This window comes from Chlorocebus sabaeus, chromosome 24 (assembly GCF_047675955.1).
Source record: "Chlorocebus sabaeus isolate Y175 chromosome 24, mChlSab1.0.hap1, whole genome shotgun sequence".
NCBI classification, from domain to species: Eukaryota; Metazoa; Chordata; class Mammalia; order Primates; family Cercopithecidae; genus Chlorocebus; species Chlorocebus sabaeus.
In genome coordinates this window covers 80,311,960-80,337,937 of record NC_132927.1, presented here as the reverse complement: position 1 = coordinate 80,337,937, position 25,978 = coordinate 80,311,960, and the positions used below count along the sequence as shown (strand labels likewise).

Sequence of the window (25,978 nt, the reverse complement as noted above, 5' to 3'; positions counted from 1 at the left end):
CACTGCACTGCAGCCTGGGCGACAGAGTGAGGCTCCATCTCAAAATATACATACATGCAGAGCCAAATAATTAACAACGCAAAGGGGCAAGACACACCACTGAAATGGGAGACTTAGTCTTTAACATAACAGTAAAGAGGGTCCTTTAGGTTAACCAACCCTCCCGGTTTGTGTAGAACTTTCCTAGTTTCAGCGTTGAAGGTCCTGCGTCTCAGGAAACCCATCAGTCGTGGGAAGATGTGGAGGGTTAGCCACCACACGGTGACACACACGGGCACACCCCTACCGCATCCTGTCCCCGCCGCTTCTTGCCTGCGGCACCAGGCGGCCGCCGGGGGCGCTGTGGTGCGCGGGCGCCGCTGGGGGGCACTCCGGCGTTGCGGCGTAGCTGCTGTTTCCGCCTTCCCGGCAGCCCCTGCGCGCGCGTGCGCGCTCGGTGACCTTTCTGAATTGACTACAGGTTTGTGGTGGTCTCTGAGGCGTCTGTCCTGCGCCAAGGTGAGTGCGGGGACATAGACCTGGCCCCCGAGGTGCGAGGTGGCGGGGGCGGGAGGGCGAGAAGCCGCCTTGGCCCCAGCTGACCTTGGGATCCCATTCCTCCGCCGGCACACGCCTGGTTTTCCGCCCGGCCTACCCTTCTCTAAAGGGAGACAGGCCAGGGTCGGTTGCCAGAGGGAAGCATCGCCTAGGCCTGCGCCGCGTTTCCCTTCTTGGCGTTAACGCGCTCAGTGCGCCTGTGTCTCCCACGCTTTTGACAGGGAGCGTCCCCTGGCCTGGAGAGGTTCCGCTGCCTAACCCGGAGGCTGCGCAGAGTTAGAGAAGCCAGAGTCCAAGCCAGGAACTCTGGCTCCACACCCAGTCCCTTCTGTCCTTTGTAACTCAAGTTTCCTTGCACCACGCTTGTCCTCCACGTTATGCTGTACGTGACAACTGGGGTGAGGCAACAGGGAAACAAGAGATCGTATGGTGGTGATTGAAATTGTATGGAACTCGCGGGTCAGACATTTCCCATTTCCAGTGTCCGGTAATAGTTTGCCCTTAATGTAATGTGCCAAAACTTTGCAGACTTAAGTGGATACACGTTTGACCTTTGAATAAGATGGATTTTTAAAAGGTCTGGTGCTGTAGAACTGACACACATTCTGCCTGGGCAGAATGGACTCAAGAAAGTAGGGGCCGGCCAGGCTTGGTGGTTCACCCCTGTAATCCCAGCCCTTTGGGAGGCCGAGGCGGGCGGATCACGAGGTGAAGAGATAGAGACCATCCTGGCCAAGATGGTGAAACCTCGTCTCTACTAAAAATACAAAAATGAGCTGGGTGTGGTTGCTGGCGCCTGTAGTCCCAGCTACTCGAGAGGCTGAGGCGGGAGGATCGCTTGCACCCAGGAGGCAGAGGTTCCAGTGAGTCGAGATCGCGCCATTGCACTCCAGCCTGACGACTGAGTGAAACTCCGTCTCAAAAAAAAAGTGGGGGCCCTCGTTTTATTATATATTAGGAACGTGTAGCCGGGCTTGGTGATTCATACCTGTATTCCCAGCACTTTGGGAGGCCCAGGCGGGCCGATCACAAGGTCGAGAGATCGAGACCATCCTGGCTAACACGGTGAAACCCTGTCTCTACTAAAAATAAAAAAAATTAGCCGGGTGTGGTGGCACGCACCCGTAGTCCCAGCTTCCCAGCTACTCAGGAGGCTGAGGCAGGAGAATCGTTTGAACCCGGGAGGCGGAGGTTGCAGTGAGCCAAGATCGCGCCACTGCACTCCAGCCTGGGTGACAGAGCGAGACTCTGTCTCAAACAAAAAAAGAAGAAGAAAGTAGGGGCCGGCTGTGCACGGCGGTTCACGCCTGTAATCCCAGCCCTTTGGGAGGCCGAGGCGGGCGGATCACGAGGTCAAGAGATGGAGACCATTCTGGCCAACATGGTGAAATCCCATCTCTACTAAAAATACAAAAATTAGCTGGGTGTGGCGGCGGGCGCCTGTAGTTCCAGCTACTCGGGACGCCGAGGCAGGAGAATCGCTTGCAACTGGGAGGCGGAGGTTGCAGTGAGCCGAGATGGCGCCATTGCACTCCAGCCTGACGACCGAGTGAAACTCTATCTCAAAAAAAAAAGTAGGGGCCCTCTTTTTAGTATGTATTGGGAACATGTTATTTGTCCAGGCAAATATGGCAACTAAAGTCAAGGGGAAAGGAGGGGGAAAGGTATTTGCAAGCTACTGTATAGCAGGCCCCTGTCGCACTGGGGACCAAGGGTAATTTTGTGAGATCATACCAGGATGCCTGGGCCCCGAGCAAAATGTCAGGATGACTCAGTTTCTTTAGTCCCTTCTTACCGTAGCCATTGTACCCTCCCAGTTTACTTTGCCCTTTTCCTTCTAGACCCTCATCTGACCTTCCTCTGTCCGAAGCCCCTAACTGGCCTAAATGAGGGCATCATTTTTAAGTCTTCCTTCTATTAGAATCCCAGTGGCTTAGTATTAATTATAGCCATCAACTGGATATTTGTATCAATTCTGTTACTGCTGTGATCATTCACTGAATTCTTTGTTGTTGTTGTTGTTGTTGGGGGGTGGGGGGCAGGGAGGAGTCTCACTCTTGTTGCCCAGGCTGGAGTGCAGTGGTGCAATCTCTGCTCACTGCAAGCTCCACCTCCTGGGTTCAAGCGATTCTCCTGCCTCAGCCTCCCGAGTAGCTGAGATTAACCACCACTAATTTTTGTATTTTTAGTAGAGACAGGGTTTCGCCATGTTGGCCAGGCTGGTCTCGAACTCCTGACCTTAAGTGATCTGCCCGTTTTGGCCTCCCAAAGTGCTGGGATTACAGGCGTGAGCCACCGTGCCCAGCCCATTCTCTGGATTTGTATTCCATACCAGGCACTAGGCTGGTCCTTTAGGTTTCCTCTCTGAATTACATTGACAGCCCTGTGGGGGCAGGTGGAGGCATCCATGTTTCACAGAAAAAGAAACCTCTGAAACAACAGCTAAAGGGACTTGCCCAAAGTTGAGAGCTAACCAGGGAGAGCTGGTGTTGGAGCCCAGGATTCCCAGGCTTCCAGACCCATTGGTCCTGTAGAATGCTTCCTTCCCAGTCGTTGCAGGGAGACAAGGGATTCATTCCATGCCTCTGAACTCTTCTAGTCTGGGGCTTCCAGAAACCTCTGGGTCTTGTTTGGATCATCTGTGACATATTCCCAAAGCAGGGCTGTTAGTTTCTTGGAACCTCACACTCTGTCAGAGCATTCAAGTACAGTTTGAGGACAGGAAATTTGAGGGCGGACTATCTGCAAGGTGTTCCAGGAGAAGGACACAGTCACATCCTGCAAGGTCACACCTCAGGCCAGCCTTCACGACCATCCTTGCCTAAATAAGTCCTCTCATAGAGTAGAGCAGGAAAGCAGGTGTTGGAGGCAGGTTCTCGTCATCGGGAGCATGACGTACAGATTTGGTGTGAGTGCAGTCCTGCTAACCTCCCACAGAACCTTGGGCAGCTTTCCCCAAGTACCCATTTTATAGGAGTGGAAAGCAGTGTAGGAAGTAAGTACGAAAAGCACTTTTAAAATGCTGTTAAAGGGATGGAAACAGAACTAACCACATCAGGGCAGTCCCTGCGGTGGCTCTGGCCTGGCCTCCCCGTTCTTGCCTAACTCAAGACACTAACTTAGTTCCTGGTTCGGTGCCCTGTGGTGCTCCTGTGTCCAGTAGCTTAGCTCCCACAGTGGGGGAGAAATCAAAGGGGCTCTGCAGCCCCCACCAGCTGCCCTCAAATCCCATCCAGGCCAGTTCCAGATTCTAAACTGAATTTTCTTCATGATATTGTCAACACAGGAAACAAAAAAATCCTAAAGCAAAAAAAAAAAAAAAGTTAAGTTTAGAGAACAGTTTTAGAATAAAAGCTAAACTCTACGCTAGGCTCCAAGGCCCTTGAATGACCTGTCCCATCTTCCTTCCCATAGTCCAGCCATGGTACTTTATGTAACAAGCATTTAATACATAGTACCAGACACTCAACGTTTGACATACAGTTACTCTATGTTATTCTCCATAACAACCGCTTGAGGTGGATCCTGTTTTTATCCCTGTTTTACAGATGAGAAAACTTAAGCGGTTTAAGTTAGCTAGTAAGTGACAGCCAGGATTTGAATCTGGCACTGTGGCCTCCCTGTCCCTTCCAGCTCTCCAAGTTCATTCTGAACTCAGAGTCTCTGCCGATGCCGAGGATTCCTCTCCCAGATGTCCTGACCCTTTATTGTTTCTCAGCTCCTAAAACAATGTCTGGCGCCTAGTATGTGCTCAGTGCACATTTGCCAATTGTTTCTGTGATTTGAGGGCCGCCATTGACCTTTGACTAGGTTGGACTTGTGAAGGATTCAGTGCTGTCAAGCCGACAGGCAGAGCTGCGAAGTGTGGGAAAGGGCAAACATGGCCAAGCAGTCGGATCCTGCGGAGCCTGAGTAGTGATGTGAAAGGAGCAGTGAGTGGGTCTCAGGTGTGGGCACAGGGAGGGTGGGGCGGAGGCAGCATTACAGGTCACAGCCAACGCACAGTTCGTTCGTTCGTTCGTTCGTTCTTTTTTTTTTTTTTGAGACAGAGTCTCACTTTGTCGCCCAGGCTGCGGTGCAGTGGTGTGATCACGGCTGCCTGCATCTTCAACCACACAAGCTCAAGCAGTCTTCCCACCTCAGTCTCCCAATAGCTGCGACTAACATAAAAAATTAGCCAGGTAAACACCACCACACCTGGTTAATTTTTTATGTTTTGTGGAGACTGAGTCTCCCTATGTTACCCAAATTAGTCTCAAGCTCCTGGACTCAAGTGGCCCTCCCACATCGGCCTTCCAAAGCACTGGGATTACAGGCATGAGCCACCACACCCGGCCAAAGCAGTTTCCAAGTAAAATGAGAAGTGCTTAGATCTAGTCATTCCTCACAGCTATTTGACTGTAGTTTAATAGACCACTTCAGATGTTAAAAAGCATATTAAAATGAAAATGAGGGCATCTAATTTGGGGTCTATAGTAGAGAGTAAATTTTTTTTTTTTTTTTTTTTGAGATGGAGTCTCGCTCTGTCGCCCAGGCTGAAGTGCAGTGGCGCGATCTTGCCTCACTGCAAGCTCCACCTCCTGGGTTCACATCATTCTCCTGCCTCAGCCTCCCGAGTAGCTGGGACTACAGGCACCCGATACCACGCCCGGCTAATTTTTTGTATTTTTAGTAGAGATGGGGTTTCACCGTGTTAGCCAGGATGGTCTCGATCTCCTGACCTTGTGATCCGCCCATCTCGGCCTCCCAAAGTGCTGGGATTACAGGCGTGAGCCACCGCGCCCGGCGAGAGTAAATTGTAAAAGTAATAAAAAGCATTATTTTGAGACCTGCACGGACAAGCAAACTGTAAGTTCGGAATTTAATGGCTTTTCCTGATCAAATTCAGTGATTCATTAAGTAACTACCTTTATTCATTAAATAAGTTCTATCATAATTGGCAATTCTTAGTAAGTGACCTCGTTGTCTTATGTCATCTGGTTTGTATTTAGCAATAGACTTCAAGATGGAGATACAGCTAATCAGAGTGTGCCGAGCCTGGCGTTAGTTTCACAAGGAAATGACCATGCCCTGGCCATATTCTTTTTCAGCTTTGAATGTGACATTCATAACATGAAGATGAGAAGATACTAATTTTTCCATTTAGACATTAAAGTAATTTTCAGTTCAGGGCATGGCATCAGGGTGGGAGAGGTGCTGGATGAGCTCTGTGATGTAAGGAATGAGAAGTGGCTAGGATGGCCGAAGGTGGGAGGAGGGCCCTGGCAGTGGGTTGAGTTGGAAGAGCTGTGGAAAGCATGAGTCCCAGGCCAGGCTCTGTGGCTCACACCTATAATCCTAGCACTTTGAGAGGCCAAGGTGGGCGGATCACTTGAGGTCAGGAGTTTGAGACCAGCCTGGCCAACATGGTGAAATCCCACCACTACTTTTAACAAAAAAAAAAAAAAAAAAAAAAAAAATGGCCGGGCACAGTGGCTCACACCTATAATCCGAGCATTTTGGGAGACCAAGACTGGCAGGTCCCCTGCGCTCAGGAGTTCGAGACCGACCTGGCCAACATGGCGAAACCCTGTCTACCTAAAATACAAAAATTAGCCAGGCGGGGTGGCACGCATCTGTAGTCCCAGCTACTCGGGAGGCTGAGGCAGGAGAAACGCTTGAACCTGGGAGGCAGAGGTTGCAGTGAACCAAGATTGCACCACTGCATTCCAGCCTGGGCGACAGAGTAAGACTCCACCTTAAAAAAAAAAAAAAAAATAGGCATGAGTCCCACGTGAGTCAGAACAGGTCTGACACAGGCAAGGCTCCCTAGTGGTCGTGGGAAATAGGGTTGAACTTAACAAATTAAAATCTTTTACCAGTTAGGTGTAGAGCAATAATCATTCTAATTTTTAATCATTGTGTTCATTTTCAGATGCTTCAAAGTTTTATTAAAAATGTGTGGATCCCCATGAAGCCCTACTACACCAAAGTTTACCAGGAGATTTGGATAGGAATGGGGCTGATGGGCTTCATCGTTTATAAAATCCGGGCCGCTGGTACGTTTCTTTATGTTTGATATTTTTGAGGTCAGGAAGAAAATGATTTTCAAAAAGAATCACAATTCACGTTGTAAAGGAACTATGGGGTTTTAACTAGGTATGAACATCAGAGCTACCTACAGTCCTTTGTAAAAATACAGGGAGCACATGTCAGCTATAAAAGACATTTGGGGACAGTGGGGAATTTTTTTGTTTGTTCATTTTGTTTTTTTGGAGACCGTCTCTTACTCCGACACCCAGGCTGGAGCGCAATGGCACAATCATGGTTCACTGCAGCCTCCACCTCCTGGGCTCAGGTGATTCTCCCACCTCGGCCTCCCAGGTAGCTAGGACCACCACCACCACCACCTGGCTAACTGTTTTTGTACCTTTTTTTTTTTTTTTTTGGAGAGATGGGGTTTTGCCATGTTGCCCAGGCTGGTCTCAAACTGCTGGACTCAAACAGTCCTCCAATCGTGGCTTCACAAAGTGCTGGAATTACAAGCATGAGCCACAGTGCCTGGCCCAATTGAGGAACTTTGAACAAGACTTTAATATCAGAATTGTGAGTTTTCTTAGGTGTGAGAGTGGTATTACATTCGTTTTAAGAGATGAAGTCTAAAATATTTAAAGTATGGTTTCATGGTATGTGGTATTTCATTGCACCTTTTCAACTGTTCTGAGTATTTGAAATTTGTTTGTAATAAAATTTAGAGGAGAAGAATAACCACTTGGTTCTCAGTAGAGCAGAGCAGTGTGGCCCAATCACGTGTTACTAAGCCGTTGATTACAAAGAGGAAAGAGAAAACTTTATGATGCGAGACTAGAGTTTAGGACGTTGCAGAGGGTAAGGAGCCCTGCAAATTTGAAAGGGCTGTTAGCTGTTCATAGAACATATTTGATAGGAATTTTACCATTTCGTGGCTATAAGACATATTTTTTGAACGCTTCCTGAATTGCTTTACCTAAGCTACAATGCCTTCAGCTAAATGTTAATTTTGACAAAGGCATTTTTATAAAGCATTGATATGACTGATTTTTTTTTTCCTTTCTTTTATTTTAGATAAAAGAAGTAAGGCTTTGAAAGGTAAGATTTTTGCTTCTGAAAATGGTTGGGAATGGAAAACACCATCATGTCTTTTCAGGACAAGGCATATCATTGTTCTGAATTGAAATTGATACATGGTTCAGTACATATGTAAGATGCAGTCGAAATGCTTCACAGCTTGAAGTTTGCTGTGCCTGCGGGAAAACAGAATTCTGAATTTCTGCTTTTTATAGTCAAGTGGATCAAGTAAAACTTCCCAGGAGTAATAAAAGAATGGATGAATTAGAGGTAGTCAATAGCATCACCAATAGGGAAGCGCAAGTGAGCTGTGTGAGCATGCTGTCCTAGAAGTTCCCTAATGATGTGGTTTGAATGGTTTTGGTTTGTTTTTGTTGTTTTTTGGTTTGTTTTTTGAGACGGAAGTCTTGCTTTGTTGCCCAGGCTGGAGTGCAGTGGCGCGATCTTGGCTCACTGCAAGCTCCGCCTCCCGGGTTCACACCATTCTCCTGCCTCAGCCTCCTGAGTAGCTGAGACTACAGGCATCCGCCACCACTCCTGGCTGATTTTTTGTGTAGAGTCGGGGTTTCATGTAGCCAGGATGGTCTCGATCTCCTGACCTTGTGATCCACCCACCTCAGCCTCCCCCTAATGATGTGTTTTTAATGGTTTGGTTTTGTTTTTTGTTTTTGTTTTTTGAGACAGAGTCTCGCTCTGTTGCCCAGGCTGGAGTACAGTGGCACAATCTTGGCTCACTGCAACCTCCGCCTTCCAGATTCAATTCTCCTGCCTCAGCCTCCCAAGTAGTTGGGATTACAGGTGGGATTACAGCCACAACACCAGACTAATTTCTTGTATTTTTAGTAGAGATGGAGTTTCACCATGTTGGCCAGGCTGGTTTCGAACTCCTGACCTCAGGTGATCCACCCGCCTTGGCCTCCCAAAGTGCTGGAATTACAGGCGTGAGCCACCGCACCCGGCCTTTAATGTATATTGAAAGAAAGCACCTTATAAATTTAGGCCCAGGTGACAATGAAACTGTAGCCATTTGAATGTTACACAAACCCAGGGCTGGCTACATGAGTTTGAGGAAGAGGTGTTTCCCTGCCCCTCTCTTCTTTGCGCTGTGGGTGGCCACTGCTGTCTGTTGTCATTATGTGGGCCCTTAAGCACTCTGGGTGTTTCATGAGCTGAGATCCGGCCACTGCACTCCAGCCTGGGCAACAGAGCGAGACTCCGTCTCAAAAAAAAAAAAAAAGAAATAATCCTACTTTTCAATAGTATTGAAAGGTGTCGTTTATATTTTTGGACTGTTGATCAACTTTTTTTGATACTTGTTTAATAAATTACATCCAACTTGTTCCTTCCTTCTTAAATTGTATTTATACATGCATCTCTTTCAAAAGCTTCGGCGCCTGCTCCTGGTCATCACTAACCAGATTTACTTGGAGTACATGTGAAAGAAAACATCAGTCCGCCTGTAAATTTAAGCAAGCCGTGTTAGATGGGGAGCATGGAACGTCCCTGTACACTTGTATAAGTACCATTTACTTCATGGCATGAATAAATGGATCTCTGAGATGCACTGCTTCCTGGTCCTGCTTTCAATGTGTTACCCCCTCGGCCTCCTCCAGTGTGTCGGACGTACTCTGAATAGATCGTTTGTCATGCAGCAGACACAATCAGAATCTCACTGAGCCACCCATCATTGTGAAATAATTATCTCAGTTGTCACAGGAGTTGGTGATCAGGATCCAGGCACTCACTTGGATTCTACTGCTTAATAAGTATTTATTAAACTTGATCCTGACACTTACCTTGTGACCTCTCTGAGCCTCTGTTTTCTTATTTGGAAAATGGAGATGTTAATTATGTAAGTTCTAACTTACAGTTATTATGAGGATAAATAAGAGAAAGATTTAAACTATGAAATCCTTTAGAAATAAGGTAGCATTCACTGACATAGTAGTTGAAATTATAAGCTGTAGGAGAAAATTGAATCAGGAAATAATCACAAGTCAAAGTACATAATAAGCCAATTGAAAAAAAATAAAGCCAGTTGATTCTAGTTAGGCTAATATCAAATGCCTACTGCATAATAGTTATCTCCATCTGAGACAATTACCAAGATCCCTAAATTGTGTGCTAAAAAGATTCTAAAGCAGCAAGCATGGGGTAAAAGTGAGTCCAGTTTGAAATCTGGCACTCTACAGGTGGGTAGGAGAGGAGAGCAGCTGTGGAATGGGGGTGGTGGCTGCACCCTGGGTGTCCTGTCCTCTTGAGACCATCCTGTTTTTCTTGTGTCTCTGGCATTTAGCCTCATTAGCTCTGGCCCGTGGTAGATGTCCAACAGATGACTGAGATCTCTGAGCCTCAGTTTCTTTTGATTAAAACCTGTCATGTCTTCCTCCAGCAGCCTCAGCGTTGTTGGGCTGTGTGAGAAGGTTGCAGGAAAGCATTACACAGCATCAGTGAAAGTCTGCGTCCGGTCGTGTGAGATTCAGAGGGTTTGGTTCTGACACAGGAATCGCATTTTTCCTGTGAACACATTTTGTTCTCTTCTGCCTCCAGAAGATGAATCTGCTGTGGTACAGAAAGGCCCTACCTTTAAAATTGTCCATCTGCCCAGCTGCTCAGGCTTGAGAATGCATTAGAATCACCTGGAAGGCCGTGACACAGCGCGCTGGGCCCCAGTGTTTCTGATGGCACTGCTGTAGGAAGGAGCTCAAGGACTTGTATGTCTGACAAGCATCCAGGATGTGCAGAGATGCCAGGACCCCAGTTGGAGAATTTGTAATGACACAAAGAACACAGGCCTGCCCTACCACAGCCTTCACATTCCACTGCGTTGGCACCAGGCTTCAGCCCTGTGTCGCGCATCTTAGTGCATTTAGTCCGCCTTAGAACCTAGCGAGGCGTCAGTACAGGCCCTGGCTATCAGAACAGGAAACAGGCTGGGAGGCAGTAACACGCTACAGAAGTCACAGTTAGCAAGCACTGGGGCTGGGACTTGAACCCCCAGAACCTGAACTCGCATCCAAAGGGAGGTGAGGACGGGTGGGAGCTGCCCACCCCCACCCCGCTGGAAGCAGAGGTTGGTGTGTCTGGCCCAGGAGGGCTTCCCCACAAGGGCTGGGCCATTCCTCTTCTCCCTTTACTACTTAAGGCTTCCTTCAGCAAATTACCAGGGTAGGTTGGGCGCAGTGGGTTACGCCTGCACTTTGGGAGGCTGAGGTGGGCAGATGGCTTGAACCCAGGAGTTTGAGATCAGCCTGGGCAACATGGCAAAACCCCATCTCTACAAAAAATACAAAAATTAGCCAGGCGTAGTGGTGTGCACCTATAATCCCAGCTACTGGGGAGGCTGATGCTTGAGGATTGTTTGAACTTAGGAGGTCAAGACTGCAGTGAGCCGAGATCACACCACCACATTCCAGCATGGGCAACAGAGTGAGACCCTGTCTCAAAAAGAAAAGAAAGAATTGTATTTGCTATCCCAGAACTCACTCATACACTGAATCCCTCACGGTTTTGGAAACAACCAGGTCTTGTCCCAAAGGCAGCCTGTAGGTGGAGCCAGAGGATGTCACCTGGGCTTCCCCCCGGGCGAGGAGCACCCAGCCAGGAGGATCTGTTTAAAGGAGCATTTGGAGGGCAGTACCAATGGGTAAGAGGTATGCACAGAGAGCCCCGGGAGTGGACAGGGCCAGTTTAGGAAGGAACCCCAGAGGCTTTTTGTCCCAGAGCCTACGCATTCATGCTGCTCTGACTTAATGCAGTGCTTGTCCAAGTGCACTACAGAGTAACCCCAAAGGCTGGGAGGAGAGAGAGTGGCTCCCAGGCAGCTGTAGGTGTCATTTTAAACAATGTGCTCTAAGTTAGCCTCAAATGAGCCTCTGGGAGAAGGCACGGTGTTTCTTGTTGATTATCACTGTATCCCAGGGGTACACGCACCCCAACCAGAGGCTTTGGAGGGTGTGCTTCCTGCCACCCTCAAGGGAGTTGTGTCTCTATAGAGCTAACAGATCCTGAGTTCCAGGGTGCCAGGCCATAGTCTGCTTCATTTTCATCTGCACAATAATCTGTGAGCCCATACTATCACCCCATTTCACAGCTGAAGAAATGGAGGCCCAGACAGGATAAGTAGTTTGTACTAGAGGATGACTACCTGGCTAACAAACCAACTGGTTAACTAGTAGGCCAGGATTCAAAATCTGACCCGCTTCAGAATCGAGACTTGGACTGCAGCATGGCTTCAGAGAGCTCCTTCGCCTGTGCTGGGCGTGCGTTACCATTGGGGATGCAGTGGTGGTTAGTACACATTCCCTTCACTCCTTGAATGCAGAGTCTGGAGAACAGACCTGCAAACACACAGTGCCAGTGCTTGGTAGACACAATCCTGGACGTCTGTGCTGTTAGGAACCGTCTGATGGGTGCCAGCATCAGGCCTTGTTTCACACGGGCCTTCAAGCCCAGCACCTGCTCAACAGCCAGCTCTGAGCGTGGACCCTGCTTCCACCCTTCAGACAAACCAGCCACCATAAGGCATTTCTGGTACATACAGGGAAATTTGAACATGGACTGGGTGTTAAGTGATGTTGAATTGTTAATCTTATTCGGTGATCATCACCACAATAGTGGTATTGTAGTTATTAAAGAAAATGTCTTTGGTTTTAGAAATGGAGGTGGAGGCTGGGCGTGGTGGATCTCCTGAGGTCAGGGGTTCAAGACCAGCCTGGCCAACATGGTGAAACCCTGTCTCTACTAAAAATACAAAAACTTGCCAGATGTGGTGGCACACACCTGTAATCCCAGCTACTTGGGAGGCTGAGGCATGAGAATCGCTTGAACCCAGGAGGTAGAGGTTGCAGTGAGCTGAGATCGTGCTACTTCACTCCTGCCTGGGCAACAGAGTGAGACTCCATCTCAAAAAGGAAAAAGAAATGCAGGCACAATTATGTAGGTGTGAAGTGATACCTAGGATGTACTTTAAGATAACACCAGCAAATACTAGCCAGTCAAAACAGATTGGGGGACGAAGTCTCTAGATGGGATGAGATTGGTGATGTGTAGAGGGTGGGGGATGGACGTCTAGAAGTGCATTACAGAATTCGCTCTCCATACATTTTAACTTTTCCCAATAAAAAGTTTTTTAAGATACTTAAGAAAAAAAAAAGCCATATGATAGAAGCCTTTGTTAGTATTACACCTGTTTGAGAAGCTGGCACTGTGCAACCGCAGGAAATGAAGATAACGACTCTGCAAACTTGCAGGCGGTTCTGTCAGACAGTGGCCATCTCATTGCCACTCTTCACAAGAGCCATATCCCCTGATGTCTCTTACTATAAAGAAAGACTCAGCTTTTTCACTTGTTTCCCTCTTAAAGAATGATTTAATATAGGCCAGAGTTAATGAACACCTAAGTCTAAGGGAAAATGTCAGAAAACTCTCGTTTAATTAGGAACAAAAACTTATTTTTTAAACCAGGCACAATGGCTCATGCTTGTAATTCCAGCACTTTGGGAGGCCTAGGCAGGAGGATTGCTTGAGGCCAGGAGTTTGAGACCAGCCTGGGCAACCCTGTCTTTACAAATAAATTATTTTAACATTAGCTGGCCGTGACAGCTCATGCCTATAATCGAAGCTGCTCAGGAGGCTGAGGTGGGAGGATCGCTTGAGTCTGGTATCCAAGGCTGCAGTGAGCTAGGGTTGTGCATTCCAGCCTGGGTGGCAGAGTGAGACCTTGCCCCAAAACACAAACAAACAAAAAACCTTACTTTTTAAACTAAATTTACAACTCCGGACTGAACTGTTTACTGTTATAAAAACTTTTTTTTTTTTTGAGATGAAGTCTCACTCTGTCACCCAGGCTGGAGTGCAGTGGCGTGATCTCAGCTCACTGCAAGCTCCGCCTCCTGGGTTCACACCATTCTCCTGCCTCAACCTCCCAAGTAGCTGGGACTACAGGCACCTGCCACCACACCCAGCTAATTTTTTTTGTATTTTTAGTAGAGACGAGGTTTCACCGTGTTAGCCAGGATGGTCTCGATCTCCGGACCTCATGATCCACCCACCTCATCCTCACAAAGTACTGGGATTACAGGCATGAGCCACCGCACCCTGTCCAAGATCCATCTTTATGTTTGAAAAAAATATATCCCACTTTACAATAAAAAGGCTGAGTATTTCAATTTGAAAAACTTCCAATATACAACATCAAATGAATACTGTTTGGCTGAGAAAAATTTGAATTGACATGTCACTTTAAAGACAAAAGTCCGCAGGGCGGAGTGGCTCATGCCTGTAATCCCAGCAGTTTGGGAGACCAAAGTGGGCAGATCACCTGAGGTCAAGAGTTCAAGACCAGCCTGGCGAACATGGTGAAACCCTGTCTCTACTAAAAATACAAAAGTAGCCACGCATGGTGGGACACACCTGTAATCCCTGCTACTCGGGAGGCTGAGGCAGGAGAATTGCTTGAACTCAGGAGGTGGAAGTTGCAGTGAGCTGAGATTGTGCCACTGCACTCCAGCCCGTGCGACAGAGAGAACCCATCTCAAAAAAAAAAAAAAAAATCAAATAATTAAAAAAACAAATTTGAGCATTTGGTATTTGAGTCTTAGAAGCCATCAAAAGGAGAGCCAAAGGTTTAGGCAGCTCAGAGCTACAGGGAGCAAACCTCGGCCCTGACAGTATTGTAACCAAGGGACCAGCTCAAGCCAATTAACCAGCGCTTCAGTTACTTAGCTGACGCAGAGCCAGAATTGCCCAGGCATACACATGGGAAACGCTTTAACCTCCTCATCCTTACCGGCAGCCTGGCCAGCCAGCTACGTTGGCGTCACCTGGGACCAGCTAGGAATGCCATAAAAGCTGGACCCACCTCCAGCTCAGGGAGGCAGAATTAAGTGCTGCCTCCATCTCCTTACAGTCCATTCACAATAAAGCTTTTTTCTTTTTTTTTTTTTTGAGATGGAGTCTCTCGCTGTCGCCCAGGCTGGAGTGCAGTGGCCGGATCTCAGCTCACTGCAAGCTCCGCCTCCCGGGTTTGCACCATTCTCCTGCCTCAGCCTCCCAAGTAGCTGGGACTACAGGCGCCCGCCACCTCGCCCAGCTAGTTTTTTTTTTTTTTTTTTTTTTGTATTTTTTAGTAGAGACGGGGTTTCACTGTGTTAGCCAGGATGGTCTCGATCTCCTGACCTCATTATCCACCCGTCTCGGCCTCCCAAAGTGCTGGGATTACAGGCTTGAGCCACCGCGCCCGGCCCACAATAAAGCTTTTTTCTTCTGTCGAAAGCTGGTGCCATAGTGTCGGCTTCTATGCATGTCAGACACTGGGCCCATTGCTGAGTAACATTATGTCATCCTGAGCTACACTCACTGCACTGGTAGCTCTTTGGGATTCCACGACCTAATTAGAGCAGGCAGCAGGCAGAGTTTGATGTGGCATCCTTGCTCCAGCATCCAGAGGAGGTGGGTTTCACAAAGCGGGAAAAAGTATTTCAGAGAGGGAGTTATTCACTACTAGCCATTTTTATAACCCCAAGCAGTTCGTGCAACCAAGACAGCTCACCAAACCCCACCAACACCAGCCTAACAACTACACTCTGGGGACATCTCTGTGAGGAGGCTGCAGGCTCCCACAGAGCTCGCCCTCCCTCCCCAGGAGAAAGCAGCAGCCGGCGCTGGCCTCCCTAGCCCTGCTTCTACCACTGCCACTGGCACCAAATGCAAGGCGTGGGGAAGAGGGTCGGGGTCTCAGAGGTTAGCCACACTTCCTGAACTTTGTGGAGTGCATGCCGTGACTCGGGACAGTGGTCATGGAGAGGAAGTAAACGATGCTGCTCCCACCTCAGTAAAAACTGTAAATTAGGTCATGATGTTGGAGTTGGAATATTACAAGTGTTTGTAGAACTGATGAAAATTAGGACTGGTAAAAGAAGAATACTAAAATTTAAAAAATCATAGTAAGCCTCAAGTAAAAAGCACACAGAGTATCGTTCTGGTTTTATTATGCCATGTAAAAAGTGTTTCTAGGCTGGGAGCAGTGGCTCACGCCTGTAATCCCAGCACTTTGGAAGGCCGAGGTGGGTGGATCACGAGGTCAGGAGATCGAGACCATCCTGGCTAACACAGTGAAACTCTGTCTCTACTAAAAAACACAAAAAAATTAGCCAGGCGTGGTGGCAGATGCCTGAAGTCCCAGCTACTTGGGAGGCTGAGGCAGGAGAATGGCATGAACCCGGGAGGCAGAGCTTGCAGTGAGCTGAGATCCGGCCACTGCACTCCAGCCTGGGCGACAGAGCAAGACTCCGTCTCAAAACAAACAAAAAAAAAAGTGTTTCCATTAGTCGCAGTCTTTGGGGACAGTTTTACTAAGTGTTTGAGATATTGTGGCAATTTTTATTTTTTTTTTTTATTTTTTTATTTTTTTTGAGACGGAGTCTCGCTCTGTCGCCCAGGCTGGAGTGCAGTGGCCGGATCTCAGCTCACTGCAAGCTCCGCCTCCCGGGTTCACACCATTCTCCTGCCTCAGCCTCCCGAGTAGCTGGGACTACAGGCGCCCGCCACAGAGCCCGGCTAATTTTTTCTATTTTTAGTAGAGACGGGGTTTCACCGTGTTAGCCAGGATGGTCTCGATCTCCTGACCTTGTGATCCGCCCGCCTCGGCCTCCCAAAGTGCTGGGATTACAGGCGTGAGCCACCGCGCCCGGCAGCAATTTTTAAAAACTGTATGAACAAAATGAGTTTAAGTTACAGACTTTTTATTTATTTATTTATTTTGAGATGGAGTTTTGCTCTTGTTGCCCAGGCTGGAGTGCAATGGTGCCATCTCTGCGCACTGCAACCTCTGCCTCCCAGGTTCAAGTGATTCTCCTGCCTCAGCCTTCTGAGTAGCTGGGATTACCAGCATGAGCCACCACGCCCGGCTAATTTTGTATTTTTAGTAGAGACGACATTTCATCATGTTGGTCAGGCTGGTCTCGAATTTCTGATCTCAAGTGATCCGCCTGCCTCGGCTTCCCAAAGTGCTAGGATTACAGGCATGAGCCACTGCACCCCACCAACTTTTTTTTTCTTTAGAGACAGAGTCTCACTAGTGTTGCCCAGGCTGGAGTGCGGTGACGCAATCAGGGCTCACTGCAGCCACCTTGCTCTCCCAAAGTGCTGGAATTATAGGTATGAGCCAGTACACCCCTCCTTCCACACACATTTCATGAGCTCTTTGTTTCACTATACACCTGCCAGGCTTCACGTCAGGAATTCTGCCACATTAAATAGCATGTATCTCTAGTAGTTTATATTAAAAGGAGACTTCTAGGCTGGGTGTGGTAGCTCACATCTGTAATCTCAGCATTTTGGGAGGCAAAGGTGGACACATTACTTGAGCCCCAGAGTTAAAGACCAGCCTGGGCAACATAATGAAACTCTGTCTCTACAAAAAATACTAAAATCAGCCAGGCACAGTGGTGCACTCTGTAGTCCTAGCTACTCAGGAGACTGAGGCAGGAGGATTACCTGATCCCAGGAGGTCGAGGCTGCAGTGTGCCGTGATCACGCCACTGCACTCCAGCCTGAATGACAGTAAGACTGTCTCAAGAAAAAAAAATATATATATATATGTGTGTGTGTGTGTGTGTGTGTATATATATATATTTCTGCAAATGCCTTATTTGTGCACAGCCTGTGCCCTGTATTTGTGCCCCTGTACCTGAGATCATTCAGACAGGTTGGATTCAGGTTCCGGCTAGAGCTACTGCTCATTGCCTGTGTGGCTTCAGGCAAACTCTGTAACTTCTCTGGACCTCGGCTTTCTCATCTCTAAATTAAGACCTCCAGAATCTCTCTCAGCTCTGTAATTCTATAGCTAATGGATTTGTAATTAACCTAAATTGCATCATCCAAAAATAAACTGTGAAGCAATTGTAGGATGATAGATGATAAATTGCAGATGTATGTAAAGGACATGAATTCATCTCTTGTAAGCCTGATATCTAACAAAGGACCAGGCATTTATGGTAGGTACTCATATCTTTTAATGAATTTAATTAAATAAGGATGCCAATTAAAAAATAATTTCTTAGCTCTTGGTAAAATAGAGTAAGGGATATCTTTAGTGACCATATTACCAATTACTCTATTACTAATGACAAGGAAATGAGAGAATGGTTTCTGACTTCCTGGCCAGGCCAGATGGAAGGACCATGCTCAGTGCAGCTATTGTGGTCCAAGAACCTGGTAGCTCTTTCTGCTGCCAGAGCAGAAATTTGATTTAGCCTGTCCTCCAGAGCTAATCAGTCTGGAAGCAGTGAGTCTCCCATAACTGAACTCCAAGATACTGATGCTCAACATAGACTCCACTGGGTTAATTAACAGAAATAAGCCTGTTAGGTGGACCAGATATGAGACATAAGAAACTACAAAGAAAAGAGCAAATTTTTCCCAAGCCAAAGATGGGAAAGTTAAGAAATTAGGTATTTCAATGGAATAGAAAACAGAGAGCTGGGCACACTGGTATGTGCCTTAAATCCCAGACTCAGGAGGCTGAGATAGAAAGACTGCTTGAGCAGGAGTTCAAGACCACCCTCAGTAACATAGCAAGACCCCATCTTTTCTTTTGTGTGTGTGTGTGTGTGTGTGTGTGTGTGTGTGTGTTGAGATGGAGTCTTGCTCTGTCACCCAGGCTGGAGTGCAGTGGCACAATCTTGGCTCACTGCAACCTCCACCTCTCGGGTTCAAGTGATTCTTCTGCCTCAGCCTCCTGAGTAGCTGGGATTACAGGCGTCTGCCACCATGCCCGGCTAATTTTTTGTATTTTTAGTAGAGACAGGGTTTCATCTTGTAGCCAGGATGGTCTCAATCTCCTGACCTCTCGTGATCCTCCCACCTCGGCCTTTTAAAGTGCTGGGATTACAGGTGTGAGCCATGGCATCTGGCCGCAGTACCCCACCTTAAAAAAAAAAAAAAAAAGAAATGAAAAAGAGAAAAACAATGGAGAAGGATTAATGAAACCAAAAGCTGGTTCTTTGAGAACGTCAGTAAAATGGATAAACCGCTAGCCAGACCAATCAAGAAAAAAATAAAGGAAGAAGATACAATCAATATCAGGAATGAGAGAGATGCTATCTGGTCTTGAACTCCTGGTCTCATCTAAGAGAAACGCAGCAAAGATGGAGGAGGAAGGGTTGATTACAAAAAGTCAGGAGGAGACTTTGAGGGGTGATGGATCTGTTCATTTTCTTGATTGTGGTGATGGTTTGACTGTGTATGTATATGTTAAAACTCCGGCCAGGCTCAGTGGCTCACGCTTGTAATCCCAACACTTTGGGAGGCCGAGGCGGGCGGATCATGAGGTCAAGAGATCAAGACCATCCTGGCCAACATGGTGAAACCCTGTCTCTACTAAAAATACAAAAATTAGCTGGGTGTGGTGGCATGTGCCTGCAGTCCCAGCTACTCAGGAGGCCAAGGCAGAAGAATCACTTGAACCCAGGAGGTGGAGGTTTCAGTGAGCCGAGATCGCGTCACTGCACTCCAGCCTGGTGACAGGGTGAGACTCCATCTCAAAAAAAAAAAAAAAACTCATCAAATTGTGCAATTAATGTGAAACTTACCAATAACCTCCATATTATGTAGACATAATGTTATGTGGAGACTTCATACTTCAATAAAGCTATAATAAAAGTTTGTGGCTAGGCGTGGTGGCTGACACCTGTAATCCCAGCACTTTGGGAGGCCGAGGCAGGCGGATCACAAGGTCAGGAGATCGAGACCATCCTGGCTAACATGGAGAAACCCCATCTCCACTAAAAAAATACAAAAAATGAGCCAGGCATGGTTGCAGGCGCCCATAGTCCCAGCTACTCAGGAGGCTGAGGCAGGAGAATGGCGTGAACCGGAGAGGCAGAGCTTGCAGTGAGCTGAGATCGAGCCACTGCACTCCAGCCTGGGTGGCAGAGCAAGACTCCATCTCAAAAACAAAAAAAAGTTTCTAAAAATTCTATGCTGGCCAAGCATGGTGGCTCATGCCTGTAATCCCAGCACTTCGGGAGGCTGAGGCAGGGGGATTTCTTGAGCCCAGAAGGTTGAGGCTGCAGTGAGCCATGATCGAACCATTGCACTCCAGTCTGGGAGACAAAGTGAGACCCTGTCTCAAAAAACTGTGGGACCCACACCTGCCACTCTCAGCCACACTCTGCACATGTCTTTCTGGGGTCACAAAGCTCATTACACATCTTCCTTGGCTGAAAGAAGAGTTTCTTTGAGACCCTGTCTCAAAAAAAAAAAGAAACAAAGAATTTCAGCCAGGAATGATAGCTCATGCCTGTAATCCCAACACTTTGGGAGCTCGAGGTGGGAGGATCGCCTAAGTCCGGGAGTTCGAGACCAGCCTGGGCAACAAAGTGAGACCCTATCTCTTAAAAAAAAAAAATGGTTTGTTTTGTTTTGTTTTTGAGACGAAGTCCTGCTCTGTTGCCCAGGCTGGAGTGCAATGGTGATCTTGACTCACTGCAACTTCCGCCTCCTGAGTTGAAGCAATTCTCCCACCTCAGCCTCCCGAGTAGCTGGGACTACAGGCATGCGCCACCACGCCCAGCTAATTTTTGTATTTTTAGTAGAGACGGGGTTTCACCACGTTGGCCAGACTGCTCTCAAACTCCTGACCTCAAGTGATCGGCCCGTCTCGGCCTCCCAAAGTGCTGGGATTACAGGCGTGAGACACTGCGCCTGGCCAAAAAAAATGTTTTTAATGGCACAGTGGCACATGCCTGTAGTTCCAGTTAATCAGGAGGCTGAAGCGGGAGGATTGCTTGAGCCCAACCAAGAGCTAGAGACTGCAGTGAGCTATGATGGCACCGTGTACTCCACCCTGGGCATCAGAGTGAGACCCCGTCTCAAAATAAAAAAAGTGCTGGAGGCTGATGTTTCCCCATTGCAGCGTGTGGCCACTGACTTCGAGGCACACTCTAGGATCAAGCTGCTGCAAGCCTCGACAGGCCCTGGGCTGAAACCTGCCTCCTGAAACCCACCTCCTGCTTGTCTTCTCCTGTTTCCATAAGCATTGAGAAGCCTGCTCTCCTCCACACCCCCCAGTAAGCCACCTGAGCACGAATCCCCACCTCGGCGGATGTGGGCAGCACGCAGGTATCCCAGGGTGGCCACCCTGCCCACACCACCCACTGTGCTGTTCACATCACCTGCCTTCAGGTGACTTGATATCCCAAAACTGTGTGGGAACACCACAGTGGCCCTACCCGTGTCCTGAAGTATCCAGGAGACTGGCAGGACACCCGTCACCTCCCCCTGCCCCACAAAAGGACTACTGTGGGGACCACAAGGAGCCACACAGAGGAGCTGCCTGTCCTGGCCAGCTCAGGCTCTCCCCAGGCTGAGGACAACCATGGGACTGATGGAGACACTCTGCTGTTGAGATTCGGGCTTTCTCTCTTTCGAAAAGCAGTGAAGACAAAGGCTTGTGTTTGCATCTCCTCTGTGGTCTCCAAGCTGAGTGGCTTTTCCAGGGAGGCCAGCACCCGCGGCCGCAGAGGTTGTGCCAGCACATCTCACCACCCAGGCAGGCTCCCCAGCCCACAGGATAGCTCTGCCCCCAGCCATGGGTACTGGCAGGCCATCTCCCCACCCCACCCAGAGGAACTGAGGGGCTCTGCCTCACACAGATCCCTTCCCCGCAGCCCCAAGCACCAGACACCAGCAGGTGGAGAGTGTTGTTTCACTTGTGCTTGAGAAAGCGCCTTCCCTTCTAAGAGGAACTGCAGATGTGAAAGTTTACAAATCAAATTCTAACCGACATGACCTGCAGTGGCGATTCTCAAAGGGTTTCCTGGGGCCGCCACAGCAGCATCTGGGAACCTGTCATAAATGCAGATTCTTGGCCGGGCGCGGTGGCTCAAGCCTGTAATCCCAGCACTTTGGGAGGCCGAGACGGGCGGATCACGAGATCAGGAGATCGAGACCATCCTGGCTAACACGGTGAAACCCCGTCTCTACTAAAAAATACAAAAAACTAGCCGGGCGAGGTGGCGGGCGCCTGTAGTCCCAGCTACTCGGGAGGCTGAGGCAGGAGAATGGCGTGAACCCGGGAGGCGGAGCTTGCAGTGAGCAGAGATCCGGCCACCGCACTCCAGCCTGGGTGACAGAGACAGAGCGAGACTCCGTCTCAAAAAAAATAAATAAATAAATAAATAAATGCAGATTCTTGGGCCTCACCCAAGACCTGCTTTGGGTCCTCCGTGATAGGGTCCAGGGCTGTGTTTTAGGAGCCCTCCAGGAGACTCTGACGCATACTCAAGTGCAGCCTACGGACCTCAAAGAGCCTGCCTTTGAAGGAAGCCTGGAGCAAGGCCTTCTGCAGACTTGAACCACCTGCAGTTCTGCCAGTCAGCACAGCAGTTTTCCTCCAAGTACAGCACAGGGTGCACCCGCCTTCGGAAGAAAAGCCCCCCGGCCCAGCTTCCAGGTGTCATGAGGAGAGCGGCCACAGAGCGAGGCTGCGTACCTGGGGCTGGGCTCCCATCCCCTCCCCTGCCGCCCTGCCTGCCCTGCTGCAGGAGGTGAGGCCCGGCTGTGTGCTCACTGCACCAGGCCTGATGACGGCTGGGAGCATTCAAGGAGCCACCCCTACCTGTGCCTGGGGCGCAGTTGGTCTTGTCCTAAACTCAATTTCTGATAGACCTGAAGATGGCTCAGCCTCAGTCTCCCTCCACCTCTCCACCCTGTGTGTCAGCAAAGAGGCTGGGCTTCCCTGCTATTTTCCCACCCTGAGCTGAGCATCAAGCTGGGCTTCAGAGATCCTGCCTTTCTCCCCATGCTCCCCTCTCTCCAGGAGGGGAGGGACTGTCCTCCAGTCTCCAATATGGTACATATACATACATATATACCAAAACTAAGATGTAGCTGCCGTCGCTGCTGACCAGAATACCCTTCTGGTGACCCTTCCCACCTGAGCCGCATACACTCACCAGCTCCCTTAGGCAGACTGCAGCTCCCTTGGGCAGTCTTTAGGAGCCAGGCTTATACCCACCTCTCCCCACCTGCCCACCCAGCTCTCAGGTCCCAGCATGCCCAGCGGTTGAGCCAACACGAGTTGATGTAAGTTCATCAGAAGGTGAGTGTCTGATTCTATGCTCGCCACACAGGCCCACCCTCATCTCATGCAAGTGACAGCCCCAACTCCACTCGTCATCTCCCAGCCCGTGAACTGAGGCAGCCATGGAGCCTCGAAGGAGAACAGACTCCAGTATCCACAGACGCCCATTCTAAGTTGTTCTCACGGGGGGTCAAAAGAAGCTGAGATCTACCCATGTTGGCCCTGTCAGGACACAGTATCTTGGGGGAAACCGAGAAGACACTGTGGGCCCCAGGCCTCCTGGATCCCAGAACCGTGGCTGGCCCTGGACACAGAGTGGCCTAGGAGATCCTGGCTCTGTGTCCCAGTGGGGCCTCCTGGACTCACTTCCCAGCCATCGTCTCTCCTCCCTGTGCCTGCTCCCTGCTGCACTGCTCCTCTCCTCCTGACAAGGGTCACAATGCTGTGTGGGGCCCCATGGTACGCACACGAACTTTTGGCCATATTTCCCTTCTCCAAGGAGCCTCCCTCCTCTGTTCATGGTCCAAACCTGAATGGGACATCCGACTGGCCTGGCTCATTTTCAGCACAGGCCTATAGGTCTCCCACCAGCCTGTGCGCGAGCCGTCCTCGGGCCTGGTGTCCACCCGTGATCCACGCCGCGTGACGGGCCAGGGTTTCAGGGGTTTCCTTCCCCACAGCTCTGCTCATCATCTCTCTCCACCATTGAGACACCCATCTGGGTCTCATATTTTGGTTTTTAAACCTCCCGGTTTCGTGCAGTTTTATTTCGTCTTTAAAGGAGGACACATGGTTGTCAGCCCGGCGGCCCTGGTCTGGAAATCCAGGTGTGGGTGGCAATGGCGGTGGGGGTGCGTTGGGCCGCGGTGCCAGTGGCCATCCTGGCGATGTGGACACCTCCTCCCTGCCAGGAGCCCATGTTCACTCCAGTTCTTTCAAAGTGGCTGCAGGGGAGGTGGGGATTGGACAGACGGGTTTCTCACTGCAGCAGAGGAAAGTAGCCCTCGCTAAGCCCCTGGTTTTGCTGCCAACTCCCCGCTGGTTTGGGGAAAGCTGACGAGGGTGGCCAGCCGCGCTCTGGTTCTCAGGGCAAAGTTCAGAAGGTAAGCCCAGCGTCCTGGCAGCAACCACTCGTGGCTGCTGTGTTACTGCCATGGGAGTGGCTAATAAACACCCGAGCTGGCGGGGGTAACGCCTTTCTTCCAGGAAATTAGTTCACAAGAGCTTTATGACCTGGATGGAGTCAGTCACCTGTTAAAGAGTAACGTACACCCCATGTTACACTCGGGTCCCAGGAGTGAGTATCCAGGGGAAGTGTTTATTTCCATGGATGAACAAAGCCTCCTTTGTGGGAGACCCTGCCAGCACCAGGCTCTCCTTTGATGGGAACCGTCTGGCCCAGGCCCAGGGAATATGAAGCCTTGCAGCTACCAGTTAGCCACCATGGGGGTGAGTTTATCCCCTAGTTTATCCTTGCTCTCCCCAGAGTGAGGGATTGAGTGGGCTGGCAGGAGACCAGAAGGAATCTACCTGTCCCTCCCAGTCCCCTGACAGGCCCACATGACGGGGAAGGAAGGCGGGATCCATCTCCACATGACGGAGAAGGAAGGCAGGATCCGTCTCCACATGACGGGGAAGGAAGCCGGGATCTATTTTCACGTGACGGGGAAGGAAGCCGGGATCTATTTTCACGTGACGGGGAAGGGAGGCGGGATCTGTCTCCACGTGACGGGGAAGGAAGGAGAGCTCCATCTCCACATGACAGGGAAGGAAGGCAGGATCTGTCTCCACGTGGTGTGAAGGAAGGTGGGATCTGTCTCCAGGCGGTGGGAAGGAAGGCGGGACCTATTTCCATGTGGTGGGAAGGAAGGTGGGATCTGTCTCCACACAACGGGGAAGGAAGGTGGGATCTATTTCCACATGATGGGAAGGAAGGTGGGATCTGTCTCCACATGACAGGAACGAAGGTGGGATCTGTCTCCAGGTGGTGGGAAGGAAGGCGGGATCTATTTCCACGTGGTGGGAAGGAAGGTGGGATCTATTTCCACATGACAGGAAGGAAGGAGAGATCCGTCTCCACACTGCAGGGAAGGAAGGCGGGATCTATTTCTGCATGGCGGGAACAAAAGGCAGGATCTGTCTTCACATGGCGGGAAGGAAGGCAGGATCTGTCTCCATGTGGCCAGAAGGAAGGCAGGATCCATCTCCACATTGCCCAGCTCTACTTTGTCCTTTCTCTCCTCGTCTGGCATGAAGGCAATACTCATCCCTCAGTGTGGGGCCATGGCAGTACAGGTACCCCCATCTCCTCTGGGGTCTCACCACGCCTCACAGATCCTCCTGCAAGGGGTGCTACAGCTCTCCAAGCACTTACCCTGGCCTGCACCTTCAAGTCTGGCAGAGAGCTTTGCTAAAATACAACCTTCTGGGTCTAGCCCTGCAAATCCACCCAGCCCAGACCAGCCAAGGAGATGGGGAGCCAAGTGCCTGGAGGAGGGACCCTGGAGCTGGCCAGTGCTGGATGATTAAATTAAATTCCTAGGATGGTGCATGCCAGTAATCCCAGGTAGTCAGGAGGCTGAGGTGGGAGGAGCACTTGAGCCCAAGGGGTCAAGCCTACAGTGAGCCATGACCGCACAACTGCACTCCAACCTGGGTGACAGAATGAGACCACGTCACTTAAAAATAAAATGCTCCGGCTGGGCACGGTGGCTCAAGCCTGTAATCCCAGCACTTTGGGAGGCCGAGATGGGCGGATCACAAGGTCAGGAGATCGAGACCATCCTGGCTAACATGGTGAAACCCCATCTCTACTAAAAAATTAAAAAAAAACTAGCCAGGCGAGGTGGCGGGCGCCTGTAGTCCCAGCTAGTCGGGAGGCTGAGGCAGGAGAATGGCGTAAACCCGGGAGGCGGAGCTTGCAGTGAGCTGAGATCCAGCCACTGCACTCCAGCCTGGGCGACAGAGTGAGACTCCGTCTCAAAAAAAAAAAAAAAAAAAAAAAGGAAATTACCTGGGCGTGGTGGCTGGCACCTGTAATCCCAGCTACTCCAGAGGCTGAGGCAGGAGAATCACTGAACCCGGGAGGCAGAGGTTCTAGTGAGCTGAGATCGTGCCATTGCGCTCCAGCCTGGGCCACAGGGCAAGACTCTGTCTCAAAAAAACAAGAGAAGAGGAGAGGGGAGGGGAGGGGAAGGAAGTGGAGAAGAAGAATCCAGCTATGTAGCCAGGTTGGGAAGGCCAGGAATGAACCCCACAGGATGTGAT

The 25,978-nt window shown here is 49.6% G+C and overlaps 1 protein-coding gene across 1 annotated transcript; it reads left to right on the top strand.

The window, feature by feature from the left end:
• Positions 1–371: 371 nt before the first annotated feature.
• On the top strand, positions 372–9,187 carry ATP5MJ (ATP synthase membrane subunit j). The gene is made up of 4 exons (XM_007987962.3): positions 372–498; positions 6,452–6,575; positions 7,621–7,644; positions 9,009–9,187. The coding sequence occupies exons 2-4, from the start codon at positions 6,452–6,454 to the stop codon at positions 9,035–9,037; spliced, it is 177 nt and encodes a 58-aa protein (XP_007986153.2). The 5' UTR covers positions 372–498; the 3' UTR covers positions 9,038–9,187.
• Positions 9,188–25,978: the final 16,791 nt, after the last annotated feature.